The following is a 27,739-nucleotide window of genomic DNA, read 5'->3' on the forward strand; positions in this document are numbered from 1 at the left end:
CCCCCCCCCCCCCCCGTGTGGCAAGAGCCTCCAGGGGCTGGTTCGGGAGAAACTGCAGCGACGCGCGTTAGGACATTTTCAGAGAGAGAGCAGCCTCTGAGCGCAGGGAGATTATTCTAATAACTTCAAATTAGTCCTCGCGCTCCCGGCCGCTCTCCTCCGCGGCGCGGTGACAGGTTGCTCTGCGGCTGCGCCGCCAGCCCGCCCCGGCTAACCTAATAACGCCTCTCTCCCCGTTTTCCCCGTCACATTAACTCTTCATAACGGGTCCTTGTTATTCGCCACTCGTCCCAGCGCGGCGCGGCGTCTTCTCCGCCGCGGCGGGGGAGCCGGGCCGGCTAAGTGGCCGGGACGTCTCATCCATCACGCGGGTAATTTTCAGCCCTGGGAGGCGGAGCGGGTGCTGCCGTTCAGGACACAGGCAAGTCCCCTGACTTTGCGGCTGGCTCCCGGCTGCGGGGGCCACTTCCCCGCCTCGGCGGGGGGCTCTCCTCCGGGACCCGCGGGGGTCACCGGGGAGGGGTGCGCGTGTCTGGGGGAACGGATCAGCTGCCGTGACAGCCCCCCGCTCCCCCCTCCCCACAGTCACTGATTCAGCCAGAAAGAAGCTGGTTTCTGCTTTGGTTCCTGCGTGAGTTCGTGAGGCAGGTCCACTCTGCAGAGGCAGGGGGGCCCGACTCTTCCCCGTTTGTCATGGCAACGCCCCAGGATGCTGCTGCGGTGGGCAGAGGCCGGGATGGCTCGTCTCCAGGGCAACCTCCAGCCCATAACCAGGGACTGGGGGGGACGTGGGGGCCGGCCTCTGCTGCTGAAGGCAGGACCCAGAAGCCATGCAGGTCCCTTCCACTCCCATCCCGTGGACAGAGCACAGGCCCCTGTGGGGGCCACACCTAGCTGCAAGGGAAGCAGGGAAGGGTCATTACTCGTCCTAATTAGTTGGGTCCCACGCCGAAAGGGTGTGCTGGCAGACGGGGGCGGCGAGCCATCTCTGACCCACGCAGGAATGTGAACACGTTGGCGAGCGGAGGGGAAGGGGCAACCGAGGTGGAGGCAGGTGACCAGGAGGAGGGGGCGCTCTGACCCGGGAGACGGCCCACTCATCAGACGGAGAGTCTGAGGCTCTGAGGTCCCCGGAGCCCAGTCTGGTGGGACGACCCCCCGACGGGAAGGAGGGGGCTCGAGGGCAGAGGACAACCTGGGCGGGGTCTTCAGACAGTCCAGGTGCACGAGCGGGAGCCCAGAGGGCCCAGGGGCGCCGGCCGGCACGACAGGGGCTGAAGAATTAAGGCCTCCCCGCTTCCAGCCAGAGCCTCCCCCGGCTCCCACGATAATGGCAGTAATGACATAAAAGCCAGACGTCCCTCTCCGCAGAGCAGCTGCTGCGCTGCTGTCAGTGCATGCTGGCCCCCTGCCACCGTGGAACTCGCCCCCAGGCCTCAGGCTCTCCTCTGTAAGACCCGGCCGGGGTAGGATCTGCAGGGCGAACGGCAAGTTCAGTGCAGCCTCTGAGCGCTGCGGTGGTTACTTCGTAAGGCTCGTTAAACGGTACCGTGTGATTCTTATCGCTTCCCGCAGCCTTGCTGGGGAGCTCCCCACGCCGCCCAGAGGCCAGCCCCCGCCCAGCAGGGCCCCTCATGCACCCACCGCGGCCCGCGGCTGCTTCCGTGCAGAAATGCCCGTCTAGTGCGGTGACCTCTGAGTCTTACGACGACCCCGCGGGGTTGCGAGAGAAGGGCCTGCCGTTCGGAATCAGCTCCACTCTGTGTCTGCTGCGCATCGCTGGGGAAGACACGTAACGTCTCTGAGCCTCCGCGTCCCTCTGTCTGGAAGGGAGGTTGGGTCTCCCGCCCCCCTGAGGTCGCCCTCGGGAGCAAACGAGTTCTCGTGCGTCCCCTCCTTGGCGCTGCATGGCCCCGGTGTTCCCGGGGGGCCCAGGTTCTGCATTTCGGGCCGGCGGTGTCTGGTGCGGTCCTCCCCCACCCTCCTCCGGGCCTCCTTGGTTCCGTAAGACCGCTGCCTCGCCTGTCCCTGAGGCCGGAGGGGGCATGGGGGCCTGACCCCCTCGCCACCCCGTCTCCGCAGTGCGGCTTCTGCCCCCTGACAAACACAGACACAGTGAAGGGCACTGGCAGGTCTCCAGTGGGGCCGAAGGAGAAGGGGCTGGCCCCTGCCCGCACAGAGGGGCGCGCGTGTTTCTAAAGAACACACGTGGAAGGAGCCGAGGGCTCCCCGCCCGGGGCGTGAGGGGTGCAGGACGGGCGGCGGCGGGAAACAGTGCCCACCACCGGCTTTTCATCAGCCGGGCGGCACCGAGGCAGAGCCGGCGCCTGGAGCCGCGCAAGCCCAGGGTGGCGAAACGCGGCAGGTAAGTGGGTAAATCCAGACAGTCGGCCAGCAGACAGCTGCTGGGTGATAGCATTCAGGGGTTCCTTTTCTTCCTGCGAAAACTTGGCGGCACTGGGCTCAGATTAGTGCCTCACTGTCTCCCGCTCCATGGAGGTATCTCGCACGGCCGCCGCAGACAGGACCCCGGCTGCGCGGCGGCGTGAGCCAAAACCAGGAACGACAAAGAAGGAAAGAAAGTCGACCACCATCCGCGGCCGACTTCAGAGGCACGGACGTCACTGCCGCCCCCAAGCCCCTGGGCTCGCTCGCTCTGACCCACCCCGGTGGTGGTTTTAGGCCGCCGACGAGGGGCAGGAAGGAGGACGGAGAACGAACTCCGGCCGGGCCCGGGGGCAGGAGCCAGGGGCCCGGAAGCCGGGGCGGCTGCGGCTGGGGCTCCCCCCTCCCTGGAGAGCCGCCCGGCTCCAGGGAGAGGTGGGGACGGGACGGGAGGAAAACGCGAGGACGGGAACATGCACACATGCACACACACATGCACACCTGTCCCAAGCACGGCTGTCACACCGAGAAGACACGGGGGACGCCCTCAGACGATTCCCCGGAGCTCAGCCACGCGGGACGTGCTTCCGGCTGTTGGATAATTCACCACCCGAGCGCAAGCGTGGGCCTTCGAGAATCTTCCCCGGACGTGGGTGTCGGGAAGGGCCGCTCCGGTGGGTGAGCCTCGGGTTCGAGGTCCGTCCTGAACCCGGCCGGGTGTCTGCCCGCCTGCGTGCCGGCGGCGTGGCGTGCACAGGCTGGGGCTGGGGCCGGCACCGGACTGGTGGGGAGGCTCCACCAGAGACCCGGCTGCGACTTCCTGCTCCACAGTCTTCGGCACAGGGTCCCCTCCCTCCGGCTCCCAGGACCGCATCTTGCCTGCTCGTGCTCCCGGTAGGACAGATGGGGGAGGCGGTGGCCCCTGGGACGGATGAAGGCCGGCCAGGCCTGTCTGTCTTGGTCGGAAACGCAGGAGCCTTCTCACGAGCTGTGACGAAGGTTGGATGGGCAGGGAGGCAGTTTCTTGCACGCCCCTCCCGTCCCCTGAAGGACACGCCTCCCTCTGTTGTCCGGTTTGGGGACCTGTTTGGGGACTGCAGACAGCCCTGGGCCCCAGTATCACTAACTATTATTATTATTGAAGGAGTGATAACTTTTTAAAAAAGATTTTATTTGCTTTCAGAGAAGGAACGGAGGGAGAAAGAGAGAGGGAGAAACATCAATGTGCAGTTGCTGGGGGCCGTGGCCTGCAACCCAGGCATGTGCCCTGACTGGGAATTGAACCTGCGACGCTTTGGTTCGCAGCCCGCGCTCAATCCACTGAGCTACGCCAGCCAGGGCTAGGAGTGATAACTTTGACCAGCTTTTACTTTGGTACAGGATACTTTTCCAAAAAAATAGAAAATCTAGGATAGTCACGACTCTCTCACAAAAGAACGAGCATGTCCAAACTCCTAGTTAACGGGTGATTAATGAGGAAGCCGGAGAAAGGTTGTAACCACTCAGAGGACGGTTTAGGCAGCAGAGACGTATGTAGGCCACGAAACAAAGTTACACATCGGCGAAAAACTCCCTGCATCTGGGTGAGACGAGAAATCAATTGTCCCTCCATGGGCACCGTTTATATGCACGTCTGCCGCCAAGAATTACACACATTGCTACCGTTTATCTACAACTTACTGAATTGTAACATAAATCAAACGTGATGGAAACCACAGACACTGCAGCATCGGGTAATAGGAACGAGACGTTCTTTCTCCTTCCTTTTTGTTTTTTCTTTTTTATTTAAATTTTGTTCTTTTTTAATTTTTTTGTTCAGTTTTTGTTTCGTTGTTTATTTTTCTCTTGGAAAAGTGTGCTCTGCACACCCGTTACTTCGAGTCCCAGACACTCAGCAGCTCATGGTCCAGTTCAGCCGTCCTCACAGCGGCTCCCCACGCCGCGTGACCTCCGGACTCTCAGAGGCTGACACCGACCTCCCCCGCCGTCAGCTGGCCTTGGAGGGGGGGGGTCACAGAATTAGCTGAGCCCCTGTGTCTGCGAGGGTGGGGCTAGGGCCCTCTCTTCTGACATTATTTGGGGTGAAGAAGAGGGCACCATTGAACAAGGACGGGGGTGGGTCTGTGGGGCGTGGTGCTGGGCGCTCGGTGGGCTAACGGGACCCGGCGGCGGCGGCATGCTCTCCTGTTCGGCGGCCGCCGTCTCTGAGCCCCGTCCCTCAGGTGAGACTCGCCTCTGCCTCCGCGGGTGGCCGGGGGACCAGAGGTGTGCAGCCCTCTGCCCCTGCGTGCTGGAGACTCCACCGCCCCGCGGCGTCCCGTAACCGCCCCGTGCTCCCCTGGGCGGTGCTGGCCGTGGCACACGTGAGGGCGCGGAGATGGGGGGAGCCGCGGGGCTCCCAGGCCGGCCGCCCGATTCCCGGAGCTCAGCTTCTGTGGCTGCCGTCGCTGATGTGACGACGGTGGAGCTAAAATGCATGTTTTCTGTTGTGCTGGGAAAAGGCCGGTCCGAACGCCTAAGGGCGCTCTAAAAATTAACCTCTCACCCTGGCTGGCGTAGCTCAGTGGATGGAGCTCAGGCTGCGAACCAAAGTGTCGCAGGTTCGATTCCCAGTCAGGGCACATGCCTGGGTTGCAGGCCATGGCCCCCAGCAACTGCACATTGATGTTTCTCTCTCATCTCTCTCTATCTCCCTCCCTTCCCTCTCTAAAAATAAATAAATAAAATCTTTAACAACAACAAAAAAATTAACCTCTCTTGGGCTCTTATACAGTTTTCTCATTGAGATGCAATTTCCATACCACAAAACCCACCCTCTTCAAGTGCAGAACTTTTCCAGCACCTGACAGACTCATCCCACCCTCAGTCTTCCAGAACATTCTCCTCGCCCCGAAAGGGAGCCCCCCTCGGCCCTCCGGACATCCCGCGTCAACAGGACCACACGCTGTGTGGCCTCCGTGTCCGGCGTCTCCCACTCATCGTCGCGTCTCGAGGGTCCTCCACGCGGCAGCCGGTGGCAGAGCCGCGTTCCCGCCGGCGGCCGAGCCACAGCCCACTGTGTGGATGGGCCGCGGGGTGGGCCCCTGGGCCCTCCGTCCGCCCACCCGTGTTGTGGTGGAATTGCAGACGAAAGTGAGTGCACAGGGCCCGGCACAAACAACGCCCCTCCTGTGTTACACAGCCCTGAGCACGTCACTCGGCCACACAACCACAGCACGCCCCAGCACGCCCCGTGGCACCGCGGGGGAGCTGCTCCCATCAGAGCTGTCGCTCATCACACCCCTACTGCTGCCCTGCCCGCCGCCCTCCGGCAGGCGTCACTGCTGCCGGACCCTGCACTTGAGCAGGCGGGGGGTGGGCTGACACACTTACCCGGCGGGAAGCGGTCGCCACGGTCAAGTGCACCGACCAGCTGTCACCTGCACAGGTGCGTGCGTTCATGGCCTGCTCCGAGCAGGTCCCGCCCAGTCACACGAGGCAGCATTATCACTGCAGCCCCGGTGCCGTGCACAGCATGCCCACCACACGCCTGCATCGTAACGGAAGCCCACGCCCCGGACCAGCGACCCTGCGCTCCTGGGAGATCACACCCTGCCCAGGGCGTGAACCGGCCGGGGGACGCTGCCGGCACACGCTGCCGGCACACACCCCGCGCCCTGCTCCCGCTCTGCCCTCCCGAACTGGCTTCTGGTCTGTTCGGGGTTCTGCACTCCTGTGTTGAGGTCGCAAAGCGAGCCGTGGCCCTCGAGTCCCGCCCTCACTGCCTGTTAGAATCTGGGGAGGCCACCCTCCTGGCTGCAGACCCGGGGGGTGCTGGGCGGGGACTTCAGGTGCCCGTGGCAGGGTCTCCTAGGAGCCGCGCGTGACGTCTGCCGTAGCCTCGGGCCACACGCACTGTTACGGTTCCGTCGGCATCTTATCCTGGAATCGTCTTTATCTCCCACCTCAGTGAACGCACTCCAGGAGGAAACTTTGTATTGGTGCCCACCCGGGAACACCCAGTGCCAGCGCCCGCGAGCCAGAGGCAAACGCAGAAACAAATGCAATCGCGTTCTCCGCCTGGGGCCCCCTGCTCCGCGCTCCGCGGCAGCCCAGGGACCCCACGAGGCGGCCCCTCCCCGGACCGCCCCGGGAGAGCTCTCGTCGTAATCCCGTCTTTTGTAGCAGCAGAAGGCGCGTTTGAAGTTGGAATGTAGGTCACGCCTTGAAGCCGGCAAGCTGCCTGCCCCCCGCCCCCGCCCCCCGCCCGCCCGGGGAGCCCCTCTTCGAGTCATCTTGAGAGCTCCCGGCGGCCGGTGCCGCTGTTGCGGGGGCGGCTGGGCGAGCAGATGGTGGGGAGGGGGGGGTTACCCCACATGGCACGCAAGACCTCAGCGAAGGTCACTGTCGCCGTGAATTCCTCTCCTCGGCCAGCGCCCCCTCCCCCCTGGTCGTCAGAGCTCCTCGGTGCCCGCTCCCCACCCGCCCTTCCCGGCGCGCCCACCAGCCACACCCCCCTTTCCCGCCCCCCCCCAACCAAAGCCCTTCCCGCCTTCAAAACCTGCTTCCACCTGATCGTGAATTATCGGGTGCAAAGGGTCACCCAAATAGATTCTTTCCTCCTCTGTGGTGGCCGGGAAATCTTGTTTCTCTTTCTGTCTTTTTAAATGATCGAGACGGCTATGTAGAAAGCAAACATGTGGTAGAAAGCGTTGCTCCGAATAGAAATGAGGGGGAGGGTTTATTTTTAGGGGATTATTGGTACCCCCCCACCCCCCGCCTTCCCGAAGCAATTCGGCCAGTTTCCCGGAATCTCTTCAGTGGAATCCTGGGGCCGAGAACCAGGGAACCCACGCAGAAGGGAACGCCCCAGAGGAGACATGTTCCCCGGACAGAGGGCGTGGGGTGGCAAGGGGGGTGTGGCCTCCGACCGGGCGGCTGCGGACTGGGCGCACATGGGCGCCCTTCCCTTCGTGCCGCTGCCGCCGCCCTCGGGTGCGGTCTCCTGGGCAGCTCTCCAGTGGCAGGCAGAGTTCAGTGCCCGCACCCACGACCCCGCGGGGCGTTTGTGAGAACGCGGCCCTCGGGTCTCCCTACTCCGACATTTTTCTCAGCATCGCCCGTGATGGACCGAAACAACCGGTTGGATAAACCCGGGCACTTCCCTCCCACGGAATATTATATAGCCATTTAAAATGAGTTATATCTGCAGCCACTGATCTGGAACGCTCTCTGAGAAATATTGCTAAGGGGGGGAAAAAATGCCGGGGACCCAGCCGTGCGTGTGGCTGGGCCCGAACGCTTCAGGGTAAAATATGACGGGAGGGTTCAGCATCCAATTTCACGGGTGAGCCGCGAGGCCGCTGCGCGGCAGAACAGGCGGGTGCGGTGGGGCGCACGGCTCCCCGGAGCTGCGGGGCTCGCAGCGACAGGAAGTGCAGTGTGCGCGGGCGCCAGGGCTGGGGGAGGGGACTTCAGGTCTAGGGGGGACACGGCTGGGATTTTTCCAGACGGAAGAGTCCCGGGGACCACCCGCGGGGACGGCTGCCCGAGAGCGAATGTGCTTCGTGCCGCCGGACTGTGCGCTCGGTGGCCGAGATGGTCCACTGTACGTGAGGTGCCTCTTCCCAGCATTAAAAAGGAAACAAAGGGGCACATTTGTAACAGGGTCGCAGGTCCCGGGAAAGCTCTGCGGCGGGAGGGGACTTGGGAAACGAAGGGCCGGGGATGGGAGAGAAACTTTGTTTCACCGAGTTCTTTTCTGCAGCGTTCGGACTGTTACTATGTATGTGGTGCATCGCACCGGATCTTTTTATGCGTCCAAAAGACCACAAATAACAAAAATAGCCAAATGTACTTCAGCAGCATATGTTATAAATACACGATGTACGCTCACATGTAATTTATATCACATATTTTTTATTAATGCATTGTTTATACAGTGTGTGTCTTAAAGACCTGTTTAGCGGAATATATTTAGCAATCTCTGACCTACTTTGCAAGACCAGACTTTGGGCTCTGTCGTGGCTAAAAGGATTATTAGCTGCAGGGAGAGAAGGGACTGGACTTGTATTTTTCCACTGTTACATAAGCTAATAAAACCGCCCAAGTGCCGTCTTGACTTAACTGCCCCTCAGGGATGCGTGAGACTGGACCCGGGCATCTTCTGGGGGTCTCTCCCCCTTTCTCTTTTGTCCGTCCCTTGTGGCAAGACCGTTGTGGCGAATATTAAAGAGGAACTGGCCCGGAAGAGGAAGGGAAGGCGGATCGGAGGGGACGCGGCCGTGGGCGGGGCAGCAGACCCAGCTGCAAGCACGCTGGGGGGACGGTCCTGGGACCCTCCGCCCCCGTCTCCTCCTGAGGGCGTCTCTGCAGCCACGTTCAGGTCCCGTCCCAGCGGCCTGTCCACACCCCGGTGACCTCGGCATCCCTCTGAGTGTCCGGGGCAGCCGCTCGTCTGCCCGTGGGCACAGAGACAGGGGGTAGGGGTGGAGAGAGGTGCAGGGCGGGGACCTGGGGACCCCGAGTCCACGTCTCTGCCCCCCATTTCACTCACTCAGACAACACCCACGGATTCTTTAGCCCCCGGAGGGGGAGAGGATGGAAGGGGCCTTTCTCAAGACCGAGACCGTTTCTCGAGGCGGTGGCGTTCGCAGTGGGTGCTCCCATCAGTGCCCGCTGCTGGCCCAACACACCTCAGAGCAGTGTCCCCGAAGCCCCACGTCCGACGACCTCATTGGGATGAAGCCCACGGTGACATCCCATCACCGAGTCTCTTTCTTTAGGGACCATTTAGCATGCGGGGCCCGGCCCTGCCATCTGTCACCATCAGGCGGTGAGAGGGCCGGGCCCTCGGGGGCTCGGGGGACCGAGAGTCTTCCCGGCTCCAGCCTGGCTCGGCGGCCGCAACGCCTCCGCAGTTCTCCTGCTTGCCGCGTCCCTTCCCTACAGGAGGCAAGCTCCCCTCCCCTCCCCTCCCTCCCTCCCCCTCCCTCCCTCCCGTCTTTCTCCTTTTCTCTCTTCAATTAACCCGAGAGAAAGCTCTCTGCCCTCAGCCGGGCCGGAAGCCTGGTGCTTCTCATTTTCGAGCCAGTCCCGTGAGGGACGCGCCGTCCCCGTCACCGCGCGGACCCCGGTGAAGAGAGGGTATCTCACCGCCGGCACGCGGGGTTCGGGACCCCACCCGGTGCGTCTGGTGCCTGCGTGGGGGCTGGAGTGGACCGGATCTGGGCTCGGGTACGGGTCCCCAGATGAGTCAGGTCCATCCCAACTCCTCCCCGTGGGCCGAGAGGAGCCACGCTGCAGGGTCACCGTGTGTCAGCTGACTCAGCTGAACCGGGAGGGGGCGAACCTCCCACTGCGCTCCCTGCGCACTCAGGCCCGGAGGGCGGGGCGGCGGAGAGGGGGGACAGGCCCTCGGGACCCCGTGCTCCAGCACCCCACCTGGTTCTCCCCGCCTCAGCCGCGTCCCGGCAAAGTCGGCAGGGGGCCCTGGGACCCCGCAGGACTCGGATGGAGGGCCGTGTTGGCCAGAGCCGTCGTGAGTCTCCTGCTGCTGCGTGACCAAGGGTCCCAAGCTTACTGCCTTCCAACAACTGTGATTCCCCACAGTAAACAGGGCGGTTTCTCCTCTGGCTTCCCCAGGCTCCCCCCGTGTGGAGCTGAACCTATCCGGTGCAGTAGCTGGGGCTGGGGCGGATGGACCGTCCCCTCTCTCCCCATGCGGCCTTGCTTTGAGGGCCTTCACGGCCAGTCGGACCTGAGAGGATGGACTCCCTGCTCCCCCTGCTGTGGGGACCACCGAGGCCACCGCCGTGGACACTGTGGATGCCCCCACGGAGTGGCATCTGGGGCCACGCCTCCCGCACCCGACAGTGAAGGTCCTTTGGCAGCTGTGCTTCCTGGAGTGCGACCCGACTTGGCTGAAACGTCAGCTCCTTGAGGAGGGACCCCGCACACCCTGCCGGTGCGTCCGGTCCCAGGGAGCCCCGGGCTCCGCCCCAGCAGACTGCAGCCCGCGTGGAAAGACAAAGCCAGCAGGAGCGCAGGACGGAGCCCCCGCCTCGTGGCCGAGGGACCCCTGGGGAGGTGGTCGGGGCGTGCGCACAGAGGGATCATCTAGGAGGACCAGAAGCTTCCACGAACTTTGGCCCCACCTAGCAATAGTGCACCTTCCCGTGTCGGGGACGGAGGAGAATTCGCTCTGGCGTCGGCCGGAGTGTCCCGTCCAGCACCGCACCTGCTGCCCCAGGTGTCGGTCCTGAGACTCTCCTTGGCGCTCACCTACACTCCGCCCCCTTTCCCCGGGAACGCCCAGGCTTCCGTTAAATTCCCCTGGCGTCACAGCAGGGAGAGAGGTGCCTGTGGCTCATCATGGCGGGGCAGGCAGACCTGCTTCAGCACCAGGGACAGCTCTGGGCAAGCAGGAGCGTGGTGGGGGCCCACGGGGTCCCTGGGAGGGTCTGAGGAAACCCTTCCCAGGGACACCTGTGTCCTTCGCTTTGTGAAGTAAACAGGAGGTAGAGACACTGGCTGGCGTAGCTCAGTGGATTGAGCGTGGGCTGTGAACCAAAGTGTCGCAGGTTCGATTCCCAGTCATGGCACATGCCTGGGTTGCAGGCCATGGCCCCCAGCAACTGCACATTGATGTTTCTCTCTCTCCCTTTCTCCCTCCCTTCCTTCTCTGAAAATAGATAAATAAAATCTTTTTTTTTTAAGAAATAAGCAGGGACTGGGACGAATAAAACCACGCCTGGCCCAACGGTGCCGTCCCCTGGCGCGGCCTCGCCTCATGAGGGCAGTTTCTCCCCCTTGCGAGTCCCATTTCCATCCGCAGTCAGCGGGGGGGAGGGTGGTGACTGGAGCCGGGCCCGCCGACATGCCGTGGTGGGGGGTGGGGACGCCCTGGTGCCTCCTCCCCACGCCCCCAGACCCCGTCTGTTTCCCGGATCAAGCCCGACCGCCGAGACGCCCGGTGAGCCGGGTTTCCAGCGCTCCAGGTTTTATTGTGGCTATTGGCAGGATTTATTTGCTCTGGAGTAAGAGCCTTTTTTTTTTTAAGACACTTTTGGAAAAATATTTTTACGGCAATAAGTCTACACTATTGATTCAGCAAGCGGTGGTCCTGAGCGGTGCTCCGGAGTCACTTCAGGGTTTAAGTTCCCCCCTTTTTCACTCCAGCGTCGCGGCGCCTTCCAGGCTGCACAGAGCACCCCGTCCCGTCCCAGCAGAGGCTCGGTCGCAACCCCAGCGGCTCGGAGCGCGCGGGAGGGCGCTGCCCACCGACGGAACCCCGGACACTCGTCTTCTCTTCCACTGCACAGTGCCCTCATTGTGCCGCGGCGTCCTGCCCGCCGGGGGCAGCTGTGGAGTGGCAGCCCTGAATGAGTCCCAGTTCCCGGGGGGACGGTGCAGAACCCACACCCTTCTGGGGCTCGTGTGTGGGGAGGAGGGCGCCCGGCCCGACCCAGAGGGCCGAGTTCTGAAGGAGGCTTTAGGCAGCCAGCCCCGCAGCCCCGGAGAACGGGGCAGGGCCGGACCTGGGAGAAAGGAGCCGAGCTGGCCTCGTGGCCGTGACCCCACCCCCTGTCCTCAGTGGGTGAGACTCCGCCTCCTCACTCCCGCTCCCTGGAATGGGGGGCGCTGGTGCCCCTGCTTTGCACATCGAGAGAGGGAGGCGGGTGGTCCAGGCGCCCCTCCCTCGAGTTCTGAGGCGAATCCTTCTCTCTTGAGCTTGCCCTGGATGCGTCTCCCCCAGAGCCGTGCCCGACGTCCCGTAAATCACGCTCCTCGGGGCCGCACTCCCCACCCAGAGGACGTGAGGAAGATGCACGGGCCCAGGGCTGGGGGGCGTGGGGACGTCCCCGTCACCTCCCGCGCCAGCCGCCGAGCAGAGTGGAGGCAACAGGCGAGGAGTGGGTGTCCCGGCTGCTGAGGAGGCCCCGGGGCCTGGGTGGGCACGCGCTTCCGTGATCCCGCCCCAGCCGAGGACGGGGTTTCTGTGCCATGTGTCACGGCGGTGGCACAACACGCTTAGGACACGGTTCCCAAGTGCCTGTAGCGTCTCTCTGTTCGCACGCTGCGGAGAGGGCCCTACCTTCCCCGGCACACGGCAGCCTTCCTGGCGGGTGCCCGCCGAGATGTGGGGGCCGCTGGCCCGCCCCGAGACCCCCGCCGTGTGCCGGGAAGCCCTCCCTCCCTGCTCCCGCCGGCGCCGGCTCTTCTGAGTCAGCAGGTCCGGAAGCGTCCTCCGCGGCCCCGTCTCCGGCCCCTGCACATGCCGGCCCGTGGTGTCGGAGCTCCAGGTCGTCCACTGCCCGGAGCAGTCACTCTCCCGGTCCCCGGAACAGGAAGCAGCCCCCCAGGACCGAGTGCAGACAGGTGGGCGGGGCCGGCCTCCCCAACCCCCTCAACGCTGTTGGCAGACACGGGCAGCTAGCTGGGTGCAGCCCCCAGAGCCCCATCCAGGGAGCTCACCGGGGGTCTCGGGGGTCTCAGGACTGACCGCCAGCTGTCACAGGGGAGGACACTGAGAGCGTGGGACCGGGCGTCGGAAAGTGCCGCCCTCAGTTCGCCGCCACCACCCACCGTCTCTGTGGCTCCGAGCAGCCATTCCCCCCGCCCCCGAGTCTGGGCGTGAATGTCACCGTCTGAGAAAAACGCGAGGTTTGGACCGTGAGCAGCTCCCAAAGCCGCAGGGTCGCTGGGGAGAGCTTGCTGGAAACGCGTCTGTCTGGCCCACCTTAAACCGAGGGTGCGGGTCAGAGTCCTCAACGGCAGGCGACAGAGCCCCCTTGGCGGACGAGCCCCCTGAAACAGAAGAGGTTTCATCAGGAGCCACGAGGCAGTTCTGCGGCGGAGCCAGCGGACCGAGGGCACGCACGGCCCAGCCAGGGGCCCGGCGTCGGGGGTGACGCGCAGACAGAGCCACGGCCAAGTCCCCGGGGGCTGCGGCCGCTGACAGGCCGCCGCTCAGAGCGGGCGGGAGCATCAGGGGGCTGGGATGTGGGAAGGGCCACCAGGGCTCCCCGGAGGGACCAGGGGACGCTGACTCCTTCCCCCGCTCCCGCCTCATCGCCCGCGTGAACACCCGAGCCCCGCGGGGTGGCTGTGACCGGCGGGGCCCTGCCCCGGGCCTGCCTCTGACCACAAGGCAGCCTGGACATGGCGTGTGGTGCTCTGAGCCCCTGCGGGGTGAGCCGGGGAGGGGCCGCCTGTGCCCCCACCTCGCTCGCTGCACAGAACTGAATCGGAACCAGATCCACTTGGTTCGGAGGTCAGCCCAGTTCGCAGGTCACGGGCGAGGCGGCCGAACCCGCTCCCCGCCTGAAGGGCAGGCACACGTCCGCCCGAGAGACTCGTCAGCACAGACAGGAGGCTCAGGGCGGAGGACTCTGTGCCCAGAGCCCTGCTCTGTGGGTGCCGCTGCACCCCGCTGCCCGGGCGCCGGCGCATGGTGGGTGCCGGGCCGCAGGAGCCGTCCCTGCGGGGTGCTCCCTGCCCACACGCTCCAGTCGCAGCAGTGACCGGCGGGGCCAGGGGCGGGGGAGGGTCTCCCCCGAGCAGCGTGAGCACCCAGCTCCTCCCTCTCGCCCCCTTGCAGTGGCAGCGCCTCGTCCCGCGAGGTCGCGCAGATGGACTTCCAGATGGCCGGCGCCAGCAGCCTGTCGGGGACACAGCCCATCAGCTGGCAGGTGGAGTACCCGCACCAGGGGGCCACGGGCGTCGCCGCGTCCGAGATCTTCGTCAGCCAGAGGGACCTGGTGGGCATCGTGCCCTTGGCCATGGTAAGCAAGCCTGGGGGTGGGGGGTCTCGGGCGCGCCTGGCCTCCGCTCACGGTGTCCTCCTGTCCTTCCTGTCGTCCCCCAGGAGGTCCGCTGTGGTTTTCTTACGGGGTGCTGGCGTGAACACTTTCCCACCTCCCCCCGCCCCGACCCCGCCGCCCGGGAAGGTGCTGTGTTCCGTTAGCCCAGCCTTTCTCAACTTCCGGTTATTTCAGACCAGCTTCGTGACGTTCGCTGTGTTCCATAAATGTTGTCTTACTTTTTCTTCTCTAAGTCTGTTCTGGTTCTCTTTTTTATAAGGAAACTAGGTTGCCCTGCACGTTAGTCAGGAGAGGCATGCGTGTGCTGCTGTAACAAACAACCCCAGAAGCGCAGGTGCCCAACGCAACCTAGTATCCCTGCCTGTGTGGCCTGGCGTAGATGGTGGGGGCCGCTCGGAGCCCCGCCCCATGGATGCATCGCCCCCTTGTGGCTCCAGCCTCGGGAACCTGCTCCATCTCCGTGGCAGGGAAATAAACCGCTGCAGAGTCCCGTGCGAGCAAAGTCTTCTAAACGGTGACCTAGAGATGATGTGGGACACTGTCCCACACACGCCTGGCCGGTCCGAAGGACTCCCAGAGCCCGTCTGTCGGGTTTCGGGAGGGCTGGGCAGTGGGTGCAGGGGAAGCGCTGGGCGAACACCCTGACGATGCCCGGACACGGTGGGAATTCCTCCTCCCGGGCAGACCTCGGAAATCGGCAACAAACAGCCAAGTCTGACCCTCAGGGGGGCGGGCCTCCACTCTGGGGACGGCCAACAGGCAGCCACTCCCTCAGCCAAGACCAGGTCATGGCGAGACGCTGCCGTGAAGGCCGGTGACACGGGCGACCGGGGAGGAACGCCACTCGTGTCTCTCTGTGCCTCTCTCCGCGTTCCTCGCGAGAGTTTGTCTTTAAATAAAAAACCTAACCATGGGGCCACGTCTGGGGAAGGCAGGGGGCGCCAGAGGCCCCTTGCCCCAGGGCTGACCGACTTTGTCCCCGATGGAATTTCCGGAGATGTGGTGGGATTTACCTGGAATTCTGAAGCTTTGCCACAGTTTGGCTTTTTTGCCTTTGCACGTTTAAGATGACATCATGGTCCCTGAGACACCACGGGAACTTGGTGGGGGGATTCTTGTATAAAGCTTGAAGATGTCTAGAAGGCGTCCCTACCTCTCTGTATAAGATCAAACTTCAAATACAGTGGCCGACACTGGGCTGCTTGCAGGAGAGATTGCTGCATGCTCTGCAGCATGCAGAGTGATGGCGTTCACCCTCACCTCTCTGGGTGTCGGGAAGATTTATTACTGAGGTTTGGGAGGTCGCCAGAGCCTCCCACACCCCGTGCAAATATGCAGCAGGAGAGGGCTGTGGGATTCTGGCCTCTGGTGTGGTTTAGCCGAGGGAGGTGTGCGCAGGGGTCGGACAGAGCAGGGGGAGACGGAGTCGTCTGCAGTGGCTGGAATCGTGTCCCCCCAAGAAGGCATGTGGATGCTCTAACTCCCCCTCCTACGCCACCCCACCCTCCTGTCCCCCGCCCCCCCTCCCCCATGGCTAAGAGTGTGACCTGGTGTGGACATTTGGCCTTTGCGGCTGTGGTTCAGGTGAGGCTCTAACCCCCGAGACTGGGGACAGGACCGGCGGGAGGAGACGCCGGGGGGATGGTGGCAGGGGCTGGAGGGATGTGCCCACAAGCCAAGGACTGCACAGGGCTGCCAGCCGCCCTCAGAATCCAGGGGCGAGGCCAGGACAGGGAGCCCCAGGCCTTCCGTGGGGACACAGCCCAGCTGACGCCCTGATCCAGGACTTCCAACTGGCAGAACCACTAGGGTTGCGTCCGGCTGCTGTGAGTCACCGAGCGAGTGGCAGGTGGCACAGCCGCCCTGGACACCAGCACACGCCTTCCCCGCCCCTGGCTTCACGTCGTCTGCCCGGGGCTCCTGAGCTGGCGGGGACTCTGCTCCCCGGGGTCCTCCTCCCTGCCTGCCAGCCTCCCAGCCACGGGGCTGCCTTGCGCGGCCCCTGGGCTCCCGGCCGGACGGGTGTCTGGCTGCTGCTCCTCCTCACTGCTCCCCGGGGTCCCGCCCTCCCCCTCCATCCACCCACGGCCTCTCTCACGCGGCCTCCAGCTCAGCCCGGGCCTGAGCGCTACTGAGGGACAAGCCACGTGCCCCCTCTCGTCTCTCCTGCCACGCCCCCCCCCACGGTTGTCCTCAGTAAAGGACAGAGTCACGGGAGTCGCCTTTCCTCCTCGTACCTTGCGGACACTCCCGCTGAAGGGGGAGGGGAGGGCGTCCGGGTGGGTGCCTGAGCCCATGGTGGGCGCCCTGTGGCTGCTCTTCCGCCTGCTTTGCTGCTGCTGACGCCCGCGCAGCCGCAGGAGGGGCGCTAACAAGCCCGCGGCACCCCGAGAGGCCGGGCCGGCCTGCCTGTCCGTGAGTGGTGGATGACTCGCTGTGGCCTCGGGGCCCTCGGGGAAGCCAGCCGGCAGTGTCCCCTGGGTTCCAGGACGGCGAGGCGGGCGCTTCCAAAGGCGGGGCGTGGGGGGGGCCTCTCCCCTGACAGGGGCTGGAGAATGTTGCTTCCAAGGAGGCCATGGAAAAACCATGGGTTACGGTTTCCCCAACAACGCCCCCCCTGTGTCCCCCCGGGCTCCTTCCCCAAACAGAGCGTTTTACATTTGTGACTTTCGAGGAGCGTGTCGAGGCCGGCTCGGGTGGTCCGGAGCAATCGAACACTGTTCGCTGGGTTGGAAAATAACCACGCGAGCACGGGAAGAGTGTCCTTGTCGCAGCTGGAGATTAACTTGGGCATTAAACTTCCAAGTGGCCCTTGCTCCTGCCAACCGGCACAGAGGCCTGTCTCCGAAGCAAATCTGTGGCTCGCCTGCGGCTATTCAACTCCGAGGCCGGGTTCTCAGAGTGGCCCTGACCGTGTCCTCCAAGCGATGCCCGGCCGCTGCCTGCCCCCGGGTCAAGGGCCAGGAAAATGGGGGCGTCATCGGGTCCTTCGTGTCACGACCAACATTCTCCGAACTTGGGTCTCCCGTTCGTAAAGGAAGGGGTGGATTCTGGGACGGCCCCGGGCGCCCCGAGGTTCTCCTCTCCGTTATGCTGCTTACTTAGGAAATAAAAGCCGTGTCCTCGTTTTAAATATTATGTAACTTTGGGGGGGTCGGACGGAGGTGGACGACATGTGGATAAGAAAAACCCTCTCTCGTTAGACGGGGGCGGGGGGGGCGGGCGCTGCTTCCGAATCCCGGCGACTGTGGGAACGTGGCCGTGAACACGGGGGGGTGCTCTCTGGAACGGGCGTTTGGGGTTTTTCTGACACACTCGGAGAGTGGAATTGCTCGGCTGTAAGGAAGCTCCGTCTTTAATTTTGGGGGGGTCTGTCCACACTGCGTCCCCACCAGCAGTGCACGGGGGTCCCCTTTCCCCACGTCCTCGCCGGCACTTGCTGTCTGTGGGTTTGCTGACGGCAGCCGTTCTGACGGGGGGAGGTGCTGTCTCCTTGTGGCTTCCGTTTGCGTCTCTCTCTGACGGTTGGTGACATTGAGCATCTTTTCATGTGTCCCTGGGCCACCCTCTGTGTGTCCTCGCTGGGGAAGTCTCTGCTCAGGTCCTCTGCCTGTTTGTTAATTGGGTTGTCTTCTTGTTTTTGGTGTGGGGGGTTGTATGAGATCTTTATAAGTTGTGGGCGTTAACCTCCATGGGATGTGTCATCCGCTGATTGGATAAAGAGGATGTGGCCCCGCCCTGGCCGGGGTGGCGGGGGGGGGGGGGCTCGGCTGGTTGGGACGGCGGCCCGAACACCCAAGGGTTCCAGGTCCCGTCCTCGGTCGGGGCGCACGCGGGAGGCAGCCCGCCACCGATGTTTCTCTCTCACACCAACGTTTCTCCCCCCTTCCCTCTCTCTCTCTCTCTGAAATCAGTAAACGTGTCCCTGGGGGAGGGTTTTTGTAAAAACAGATGTTTGTGGGACACCAAACCCCAGATTCTCACCCAGGAATCCAGTTTCCCCGACCAAACAAATGTGGGAGATCATCGTGAGTGCGGGCTTTTATTTATGTATCGGCCTTTTCATCTAGGATTCTCTTTACCTCTCTTTGGGGGGGAATGATTATTTTCTCCTTCGGACGACCTGCCACCGCCCCCCCCCGCGCCCCCGAATCACAGTCCGCAGTTCACATCCCCAGGCCCTCAGCACGGAGCTGAGGGCGGGCGTCGGGCGGGGCTGAGCGGGAAGCAGCGCGGGTGCGGGGCGACCTCCGAGCTGGCTCCCGGGACAGACGGGTCCTGCCGGCTGCAACCTCCGGGGACAGGCTCCCCCCAGTGAGTGACCCTGGTGTCCCCAGGGCCGGTCCCAGAGAACCGCCTGTCCGAGCGTCGTCTCCTCGCACCCTTGAGAGCCATGCCCCTCGGTGACTTCCCCGTGTGAAGACCCCCCTCCCCCCATGTGCGCCCGGTGAGCCCGCAGCCCCCTGGGCGGAGCACAGCCTGCCCGGCCGCACCGGCGGCCCTGCCTGGACTGACCGGCGCACCGAGTGCACCCACCGTCCTGAGTGGCGGGGAGAGAGGCCGTCTGCGTGACGTGTGTTCCCTCGTCCCTCTCCCTCCCTCCCTCAGCTCAGCGCTCCGCGCCGCGCCGGGGGCTGTGACTCTGCTGCCATGCCACAGCCAGACGCCGCTGTCGGGAGTGGCTTCAGATCCACGGTGTCCCCTTACCCTCTCTGGCAGGCACGCGACGAGGCAGGGTCTGCTGGACAACCAGGAGGGACGCGTATTTAGTTCCCTCTCGGGCGCCCAGTCGGGCATTTGTGGCTCCAGGGCGGGCGGTCCCCGTCCTGGCTGAGAAGGCACCTCTCCCCCGACCCCATCTCGGCCAGAGATTCGGAGCGAGGCGTATCAATCTCGGGCTGTAATCAGACCTAAACCCACTCACAAACGTGTTCCCGGTGTTATCTCGGCGGCCGGCCTGCAGCCCCTTACGAGATGTAAATAACAAATGTTCTGAGACGCCGTGTAGTGTTCTGTGACGGGCAGAAAAAACTCGTTTTCCGGTGCTCCCCCGGCCCGCGCCAGGCCGGAGGACAACGCCGCCCCCGCCCCCCGCCCCCCGCCCCCCGCCCCCTGCCCGCCGGCACGGAAATTCTTGAACAGAAAAATGAGAGAGAACTGTTAATGGAATGTCATTGTCGAGGGCCCTAGGTGGGTGCCCGTTTGAATGAGAATTAATCTCGCTGTTTTGCTTTATAAATTAATAGGAGAACGCTGAGATGAAATGAGATTTCTCTTCTCGGCCTCCATCTGGATCTTGCCACGCCGTTTACAAAGGTCAGGCCGGCGCGCCCATTTATTTTATTGAAAAGTGTTTCTTTGGCCTCCCACGCAGGCGTGTGGGAGAGTCCCGGGTTTCGCTTCAAGGGGCCGCCTGACAGCGGGGTCCCGTGAACCCCGGAAACACGTGTCCGTGAACCAGAAACTCCCTGCAGCCAAGTGCTGGGGCTGCTGGGGCTGCGGCAGAGACCGGACGTGCCGTCGGCCACGCATGGGCCTGGTCCTGAGTCCAGAGAGGACCTCTGAGCGGCGCGGCTGGCCCCCGGGGTCACTCACTCACGCGGTGCGCACTGCACCAGGTGGCGGCCCGGCCCGGCCCCTGTCCCCGTGGGGGTTCCCCTTTGCCCGGGCACCGTGGGGGCGTCCGCAGCTGAGGACAAGCGAGCGTCCTGAGTGGGGCACCCTGTGCCTTCAAGGAGCCCCAGGAGCGGGTCCGGCCCCCGCCCGCTGGTCCCCGACGGCACCACTGCCCTCACTGTGCCCCCTCCTCTGGGTCCCTCGTCCCCTCCCCGGGGCGGCCAAGCCCTGTCGCTTCCGCTGACGCGCCGATTCTTCTTCCCCGTCCTGTCCCTAGCGTTCTTCCGGTCACAGCGACACCCGGGGTCACAGGGGTTCGGGGCACAGCACAGGGACCGACCACGCGGTTCCTGACTCCCGCCTCTGAGGGCTGAGCGCTCCACGGCTCGGGAAAGACTTCTCACGCCGGGCCCCGCTGCCTGCCTGTGGGTGTCAGTCCCGGAAAACCTCCCCTGGGGCGAACGCCATCGCCCCCCCGAAAGTGGGCTGTGTGGTCCCGGGGACCCGGGGACCCGGGAGGGAAACCTGGGAAGCACGTTCAGAAGTCAGAGCTGCCCGGCCTGGTGGACCTGGGACGTCGGGGTTGGCTGGGTCCCGCGGGGACGCGTTTGCGTGACGACGAGGAACCTTCGCTGAGCGGGTGGCGCTGCGCTCGGTCTGTGCTCGCCGCCTCGCGGAGCCTCCCGGCGGCCGCCTCGCGGCGTCTGAGCCGGCCGTGTCGGCACCGTAGGCCGGCACGTCCGCGGTCACACGGCACGGAAATGCCACCAGGGACCCCGCTGAACCCCAGAGTCCGTCGTCTTCACCCCCACACCTTCTGCTGGGGAATTCTGACAGGGACAGGTGCGGGGGAGGGGTGGGGAACGATGAAGGTGCTGATGGTGGTGGTGGTGGTGACCTTGAGGATGAAGATGGTGATGGTGAGGATGGTGATGGTGATGGCGATACCACCTTCTCTGAGAACAGCCCCATCGGAGCGGGCGAGCGTGGAGGCTGGAGGGACCGGCGTCCCTGGTCCAGAGGCAGGCGTCTGTGGACACCGCGGCAGTCACCCTTGAAGTGGGCAGCGGGCGGGGCGTGCGCATTGCTTCTGAGAAAGCTGTGCCCGGCAGGGCCGCTGCCCAGCGCCGCTCCGCACGCAGACGCGGGCCCCTCTGCGACGGCGGACCTGTTCCCGGTGGGAACGCAGACGCAACCCGCCCGGGGGGGCCCTGACACCCCGCTCCTCCAGACCACACCGCCCCGGGCCCCCCACCTTCCCACGATTCACCTCCGGCCCTGCGGCACGCTGGGCCCCTGCACACAGCTGCGTCCGGCCGGCCTGCAGGCCTCCACCCCGCCCTGCCCCCGCCCGAGCACGCCCTGCGCCGGCGTCCTCGCTGAGCCGTGTCCGAGTCTCCTTCAGTGACAGTAACGTCATCACAGTGACCGCGGACAGCCGTCCCAGCACCCCCGTGGGCTCGGTGCCGAGGTGGGTGGAACCCCCCAAAAGAGACATTTCCGAGTCCAGACCCCTGGTGACCGTCAGCGTCACCGTGCGCAGAAATGGGGTCTTTGCGGGGGTGACTAAGGCAAAGGTCAGATGAGGTCATCCTGGATTTGGGGCGGGACCCGACCCGTGACAGTGTCCGTGTAAGAGCTGGAAAAGCAGACGCCGGCACCGGGAAGACGCCGTGTGAAGACAGAGCAGTGTGGCCACAAGCCGAGGCAGGCAGGGACAAGGCCACCCCGAGAAGCCGGAAGAGGCTGGACGGCCCCTGCCCCCCGGAACCCTCGGGGGAGCCCGGCCCTGCCTGCGCCCTGCCGTCGGACCTCCGGCCCCCGGAGCGGGGAGAGGCACAGCGCTGTGGTTTTAACTCACCTGGTTAGTGGCGGTTCCGGGCAGCAGCCCCGGGAAAAACTGAGACCGGGTCGCCGCTATTATCCCCCCTTTTTAAAGAGGAGGACGCCGAGGCCCAGAAAGGTTGAGTTGCTTACCACGGACACACAGCTAACAGGCAGCCGCCGGTGGAGAAGCAGGTGGTTGGCCGCCAGGGGTCCCCCCCCGACCCCCCCGACCCCGGGACAGCTGGCCAGAGACCCAGCAGGGCTCCGGCGGGCGTCCCACGAGCAGGGGCAGTGGACACGGTCGCATCTGCCGAGAGCCGCCCCTGTCCCGGCTGCTGCCATGGTGGCTCGCGGACACTCAGAGAACTCTTCCTCCCTGGATGCGCCCGGGAAACCGTGGGGCGGGGGGGACGAGCTCACCCTCTGTCCCTTAAACCACTGAAAAGCGAGGCGAGGTTCTCCTTCTTGCCCCCCCAGACTCGTGTGCTGGGCCCAGCGTGTCAGGGACCCCGTGTGGGACAAGGGACTTGACCGGATTGCCGCCGCTTCTGCATCTGTAAATCGTGTCTGCGGAGCTGGCCGGGGCAGGGCAACCTGGGTCGCGGTTCCCCTCGTTCGCACAAGGTTGGCATTCGTCGGAGAGGTCAGCCCCGGGGCAGTGGGGACCCCGTGGCTGCGGCCGTCTGGGGACGTCCCTGAGGGGCACCTCCCATTCCGGTAGGGTCTCCGGACTCCCCAGCAGACCCCTGTCAGCCTGCAGGAGGAGGACGCGGCCCCTTGGCTGAGGAGCTGGGCTCCCCGGGGCGGGCGGAGAGCAGCTGCCCAGCCGGCAGCCGCGGGGCTCGGAGCTGACAGCCGCCTGAGCTGGCACCAGCGCCCTGACGTGTCACCGCTCCGCTGCGGGCAGACTGTTTAAAATCCCGGCTTTACAAGGCAGCCTGACACGGCGAAGTGGGAAGCCCTGCTAATTATCTGCGTGTTGGTAATTAATTGGCGCGGCGGGTGGCACGAATGACGGTGGGGTTTGCCATATCAAGCTGCTTCCAGCGACCCTTGTCACCGGCTCCGGATTTTTCTTCCTTTTTTTTTTTAGCGGTGATGAGCCAACATGGCCTTCCCGCCACCCCGTCATTTGCTTGTTTTCAAATCCCGTTAACATCAAGATGACATCCGGTGTCAGAGCCGCGCCGCGATGGATTCGTGCCAGGACTCACTGCGGCGACTCGTTTAAATCTGAGATGTTGGGGGAGTTCAAACGCTGGATGTCGCCCGTCACTGGGAGATGCCCGCTGAAGCACCCGGGGTCTCGCCGCACGCACTCCCTCGCGCAGCCCCACGGGGAAGACGGGCTGTCTCGGGCGCGGCTGCGGGTGCGGGGCCGGCCCGGGTCGGCGTGGGGACTGTGGGATGGCCCGTAGGTGGTCGGGGAGCGGCCCGGCAGTGTGTCGGCACGTTGAACACACGCTCCCCACGCCACGCGGCAGCACGTCCGCCCCAAGGTCTGCGGGGCGCTGAGAACACCTCCCCACCTGGAGACCGGCGGGCTGACGTGGCTGGGCAGGGTTATCATCATCGCCCCAAACCGGGCCCCTCCCAGTGGCCCTGCGCCGGCACACGAGCCAGGGAATGGAGGCACAGCCAGACACGAGAGCGCTGCTTGGCAGCGAGAAAGGACAAAGTTACAGGAGGCGCCGCAGTGCGCCGCGGTGAGCAGTGGTGGGCGTCCCGTTGCTTGTTTCAGTGAGGGGCAGCCGTAGGGAGCCGTGCGCACGTGAGACTTCTTACGGGCGGGCCCGGGGCGACGGAGGGCTGATCAGAGCAGACATGCCGCGTCGGCAGGGGGTGCCCCGGAGCAGAGACGAATTGCAGGTGTCACGAGCGAACCTTGGGGCGACAGGAGCCACGCAAAGTCATCAGACTGGACAGGGAAAAGTGGCTAAGTGTATTTTACCTGGGCAGCGCCCCAGAGCGGCCGGCTGTATTGGGGAGTCCTCTCCGCTCTACCCGCAGTGCGGTGGGGCCGTGGCTGGCGTTGCTTCGGAAAAACCCGGGATAAGTTGGCCATCTGTCCCCCTGCAAGGGACGTCGTGTGTCGCCTGTGTCAGCCACCAGGGGGCAGTATCAGCCATCACTTCCGTGGCAGACGGTCCATCTTCCTTCTCTAATTTTGGCCAGTTAGGTTCCTGGGGGTCTGGGGTGGGTGTGGGCGGGCCGTGCTGAAGGGGGGCAGGGGTCCGCTGTGCCAACACCTAGGATGCGATGACCTGGCCCAGGAGGCAGGGACTTCCCAGTCTCCATTCATCCGCATCTCCCTGGAAGGACACTGGCCAGGTCAGGTCACAGGGCCACCCCGTCCCCAGCCTGACCCTCGACCTCCAGGACCCAGAGGCCAGCTTCCTCTTGCGCACCAGCCGAAGTTCACGCCTGCGCTCACAACCCCACAGCCCCTCGATACAAGCGCTCCGTACGGTCTGACGGACACCAAGAAAGCCCGCCTCCCCAGCTCTGTCCCCCGCGGGCCCGAGGCCTTGGGCTCAGGAGATGGCGTTGGTGACGCGGCCTCAGAGTGTCTCCCTCTCGCTGGGGTCCCTCTGAGGGCGCAGGGCCGCCTGCCCGGCCCAGTCACCGAGCTTGGATGGGAGCGTGGGCGCCGGAGGGTCCGCTCGTGTCCGGGCGGGCCTCACACCTGTCCACTCTGGGTGACGTACCAGCCTTGGGGTCCTCACACTCACACTCACACTCACACTCAGCACGGTGCGGGTCAGCCGGACGCCGTGCGACTCCCAGCAGCCTGCGCCACGCCCCCAGGCGGCCCCGCCAGGGAGAGAGGAAGCAGAGGGCTGACCCGTGGGTCCTGACCGGGGTTGCCCGGAGGGGACACACGTCACCCGGTGTCCCATTTCAGCGGCTGCAGAGAGCCTGGGCCCCGGGGCCTGGGAAGGAGAGGAAGGCGGCCCAGATGCGGAGGCTCCCAAAGTGCTTCCACACTGCGTGTGTGCTGTCGGTGGCAGAGGGGCCCACGGGCCGCTGCTGTCTCTGCGGAAGGGGACCAGAGCCGGCTCTGCCCGCAGAACTGGCCCTGGAAACGGCCCGGATTCTGAGCGGCGGCACTGGGACGACCCCCCAGGGACCCACAGGCACTCCGGCCTCGGAGGCAGGAAGGACGCACCGGGTGGGGCAGAGGCAGGTCCCAGCTGCTCGTGCGGGAAAGGCGACAGCAGTGAAGAAATAACGACACGGAATGGACTCTGCGTCTCACTCCTCACCACTGTGACCCCACCCTGTCCGTCCCAGGGGTCTCCCGAGCCGGGGAATGGCTCAAGGAACCGGGAGACGGCCAGAAAAGAGGGCGCCGTTTGCCAGTGAAGACGGTGGCAAAAACGGGGCATTTCTCAGGGAGCCCGACGCCGCACATTCCGCGAGCTGATCCCACGGACGGCCCCGGGGAATAACTCCCTCGCCACGCCGCACCTCGGGGCGACGCGGGCCTCCTGCAATGGAATTGCGTTCTCGTCTTCAATGAGCGTTCGGAGCAGCATCTCCATCTCGCATTGGAGGCAAAGTGACGGGCGCCCGCGTCCCGGTTCGCGCCGAGAGCGAGTGGGAAGTAAATGAAGTGGGAGTCGCGTTCCCCGTCGCGACGGGGCCCAGAGTGATGGGCCTGTCCCCGCGAGCCCGCGGAGCCGTCAGCGCGCGCGTCCTCGGGGAGGGAGGCAGCGTGCCCGGCCGCCGCGGGAGACCAGCCCCCTCTCCCAGGACGGATCTGCGGAGTAGTGCGCGGTCCTGCGGCTGGAACAGCGGCGGGGGCGGGGACAGCCGGCGGGGGGCGGGGACAGCGGCGGGGGCGGGGACAGCCGGCGGGGGGCGGGGACAGCCGGCGGGGGGGCGGGGACAGCCGGCGGGGGGCGGGGACAGCCGGCAGGGGGCGGGGACAGCCGGCAGGGGGCGCAGCGCGGCGGTGGAGAAGGGGGCCGAGGCGCGCGTTGAACTACGCGTGGGTGACTCGGCGGGCAGAGGTCTGCGCGGTCGAAAACCCGCAGGCTGGGCGTCCGGAGGTCACTGCCGTCAGTCCGGCTGCCTGTGTGTCTGACCGTCCGGGCACCCTGCCCCCCGCCCCCCCCATGAAGACACCAGGAGAGTCTCATCTCACATCATGCTGCACCTGAAACCGTCGCCGTTGTGTTAACCAGCGTCGCCCCAATCGGATTAACTTTTAGAAGGTTAAAAAGTGCCACCGCTGGGCCACCCCAGACGGGAAATTCGGGCACCCTCGTGGCCGCCACGGGCAGGCCCAGGAAAGTGCGGAAATCCGCTCCCGGCCCTCCATTCCCGTTGGCAGTCGGCGGAAACAGGCCCGAAAAGGCAAACTGAGTGTGACTCTCACTGCCTGTGCCTGGAGCCGTCTCTGGGAGCCGGGTCTTTGTCATCACGGCAGGTGGGCTGAGGTCTCGGGGGCGGGCCTAGCCCAGTGCTGGGGGGGGGTCCTTAGGAGAGGGGACACGTGGACACAGACGCACGCAGAGGAGAACAGGCCATGAGATGAATGGGGGCCGTGTGTCTATGAGCCGAGGGACACCCAGGTGGCCAGCCACCGCCCGAAACCAGAAGACAAGAGGAAAAATTTCTCTCTTCTTTTCAGAGGGAGCTGGGCCCTGGCTGCCGACACCTTGGTTTTGGGCTCCCGGCCTCAAGGACCGAGAGAGAACAAATCTGTGTTGTTTCAACCCTCCCGGTCTGCGGTACTTTATAGCCGCAGCCCTGGAACACGAAGAGACAGAGACATCAGTTGCCGTAATGATGATGACCGGCGTGAGTAGGAGTGCCAGCCGCCCGGGGCCTCGCGGGCAGTAAATTCGAGCCGCAGTGATGCGTCAGAGGCGGCCCCCGGGACGTCTGAGTGACTCTCCAGCTCTCTCTGCTCGGAGCGCCAAGTGCTTTCTGCTGCTAGAGCGGCACCCTGGTGGGTGCGCTGCGGTCCGTGCTGAGGCTTCCGGGGGGAGTTTCAAACACACGGTGGAGGAGGAGGAGAGAGTGGCCCGGAGAAGGGCCACAGTGACCTCCAGGCCACTGCTGGAGGTCTTTGCTCAGGCTCCCTGTCATGTCAGGAGGAGAGGGGGGTCCTCGGGGATGGTCCCCTCCCCTCGTGCCCCTGCCTCTGCACACCCCGGTCCCCGCTGTTCATGCAGAACCCAAATCTCTGGCAGCCAGGAGGTGACAGGCTGCCGGTCCCACACCCCTGTTGGCGGCACACATCCCCACCAGCATCTTCCTGAGCATTTTTAAATCAGTTCCACCCAAACAAAACACGCGGAATTCTTGCAGACCCTTTCGTTAGGAGATGGAGAAGGAGGAGGCAGTGCAGCCAGGTAAGTGGGCCCAATGCGCCCGCTGCCGGCAGGTGACAAAGTTTCCCTCTCCCCCCGCCCACCCTGCCGATGAGACAGATCATTAGCCCAAGCCGTGTGGCGGGGCTGGGAGTCTGTGCACGGCCTGGCGGGGGGGGGGGGAGCCACGTTAGCGGGTGGAATTCCAAGGGGCCGCCCCCCAGCCCCCAAGTGTGCGCACAGGATGCATTCTTAATCACAGGATTATGGAGAAGGCTGCTGGTGGAGACCTAACAAAGTCAGCTTGTTCATCAGCTGGCGCTGCTCTGGGCTCATCGGCCCCGAATCCGGGACCCCCCTCGCGAGCCCCTCGCTCCTCAGCACGCCAGTGGGCTGCCTGGCGACCCCCACCTCCTTTTAACGAGGATGCCTGGAACCGGGAAAGCGGGGCGCCCTCTGAGAGCTGTTTTTCTGCTGCTGTAAATCCGGCTGAATTGTCATTCTCTGCTTGGCTCCGCTGACAGCCTTGCTCAACAGAAGCTCCCGCCACGACCCCCAGCCAAGAACAACGGGATGACCGCCACTCCCTGCCATTCCCAAACGCAAGTAACCATGTGGCAGCCTGGCCGTGGAGCTGTCATCTCGGTTCCAAACCTGGAAATGCTGCACGCCATTCCACCAAGTTTCAGTCTTCACTCACTGTCTCCAACACGCCAAGAAAGAGCCACAGGAGTTACAGAAAACCCTTGTGTAACCAGTGGCCGAAACACAAAGGAAGCTTAT

General features: G+C 64.6%; 1 protein-coding gene across 1 annotated transcript in view; it reads left to right on the forward strand.

Annotated features, from left to right (window-relative positions):
• The window catches only part of TMEM132C (transmembrane protein 132C), a 130,889-nt gene that overhangs the window by 84,590 nt on the left and 18,560 nt on the right, over positions 1–27,739 (forward strand). The window contains exon 4 of the mRNA XM_045844671.1: positions 13,967–14,150. Coding sequence (XP_045700627.1) covers positions 13,967–14,150 — 184 coding nt within the window. The remainder of the gene's footprint in view (positions 1–13,966; positions 14,151–27,739) is intronic.

This window comes from Phyllostomus hastatus, unplaced genomic scaffold (genome assembly GCF_019186645.2).
Source record: "Phyllostomus hastatus isolate PE091 unplaced genomic scaffold, TTU_PhHast_1.1 phas_contig_1162, whole genome shotgun sequence".
NCBI classification, from domain to species: Eukaryota; Metazoa; Chordata; class Mammalia; order Chiroptera; family Phyllostomidae; genus Phyllostomus; species Phyllostomus hastatus.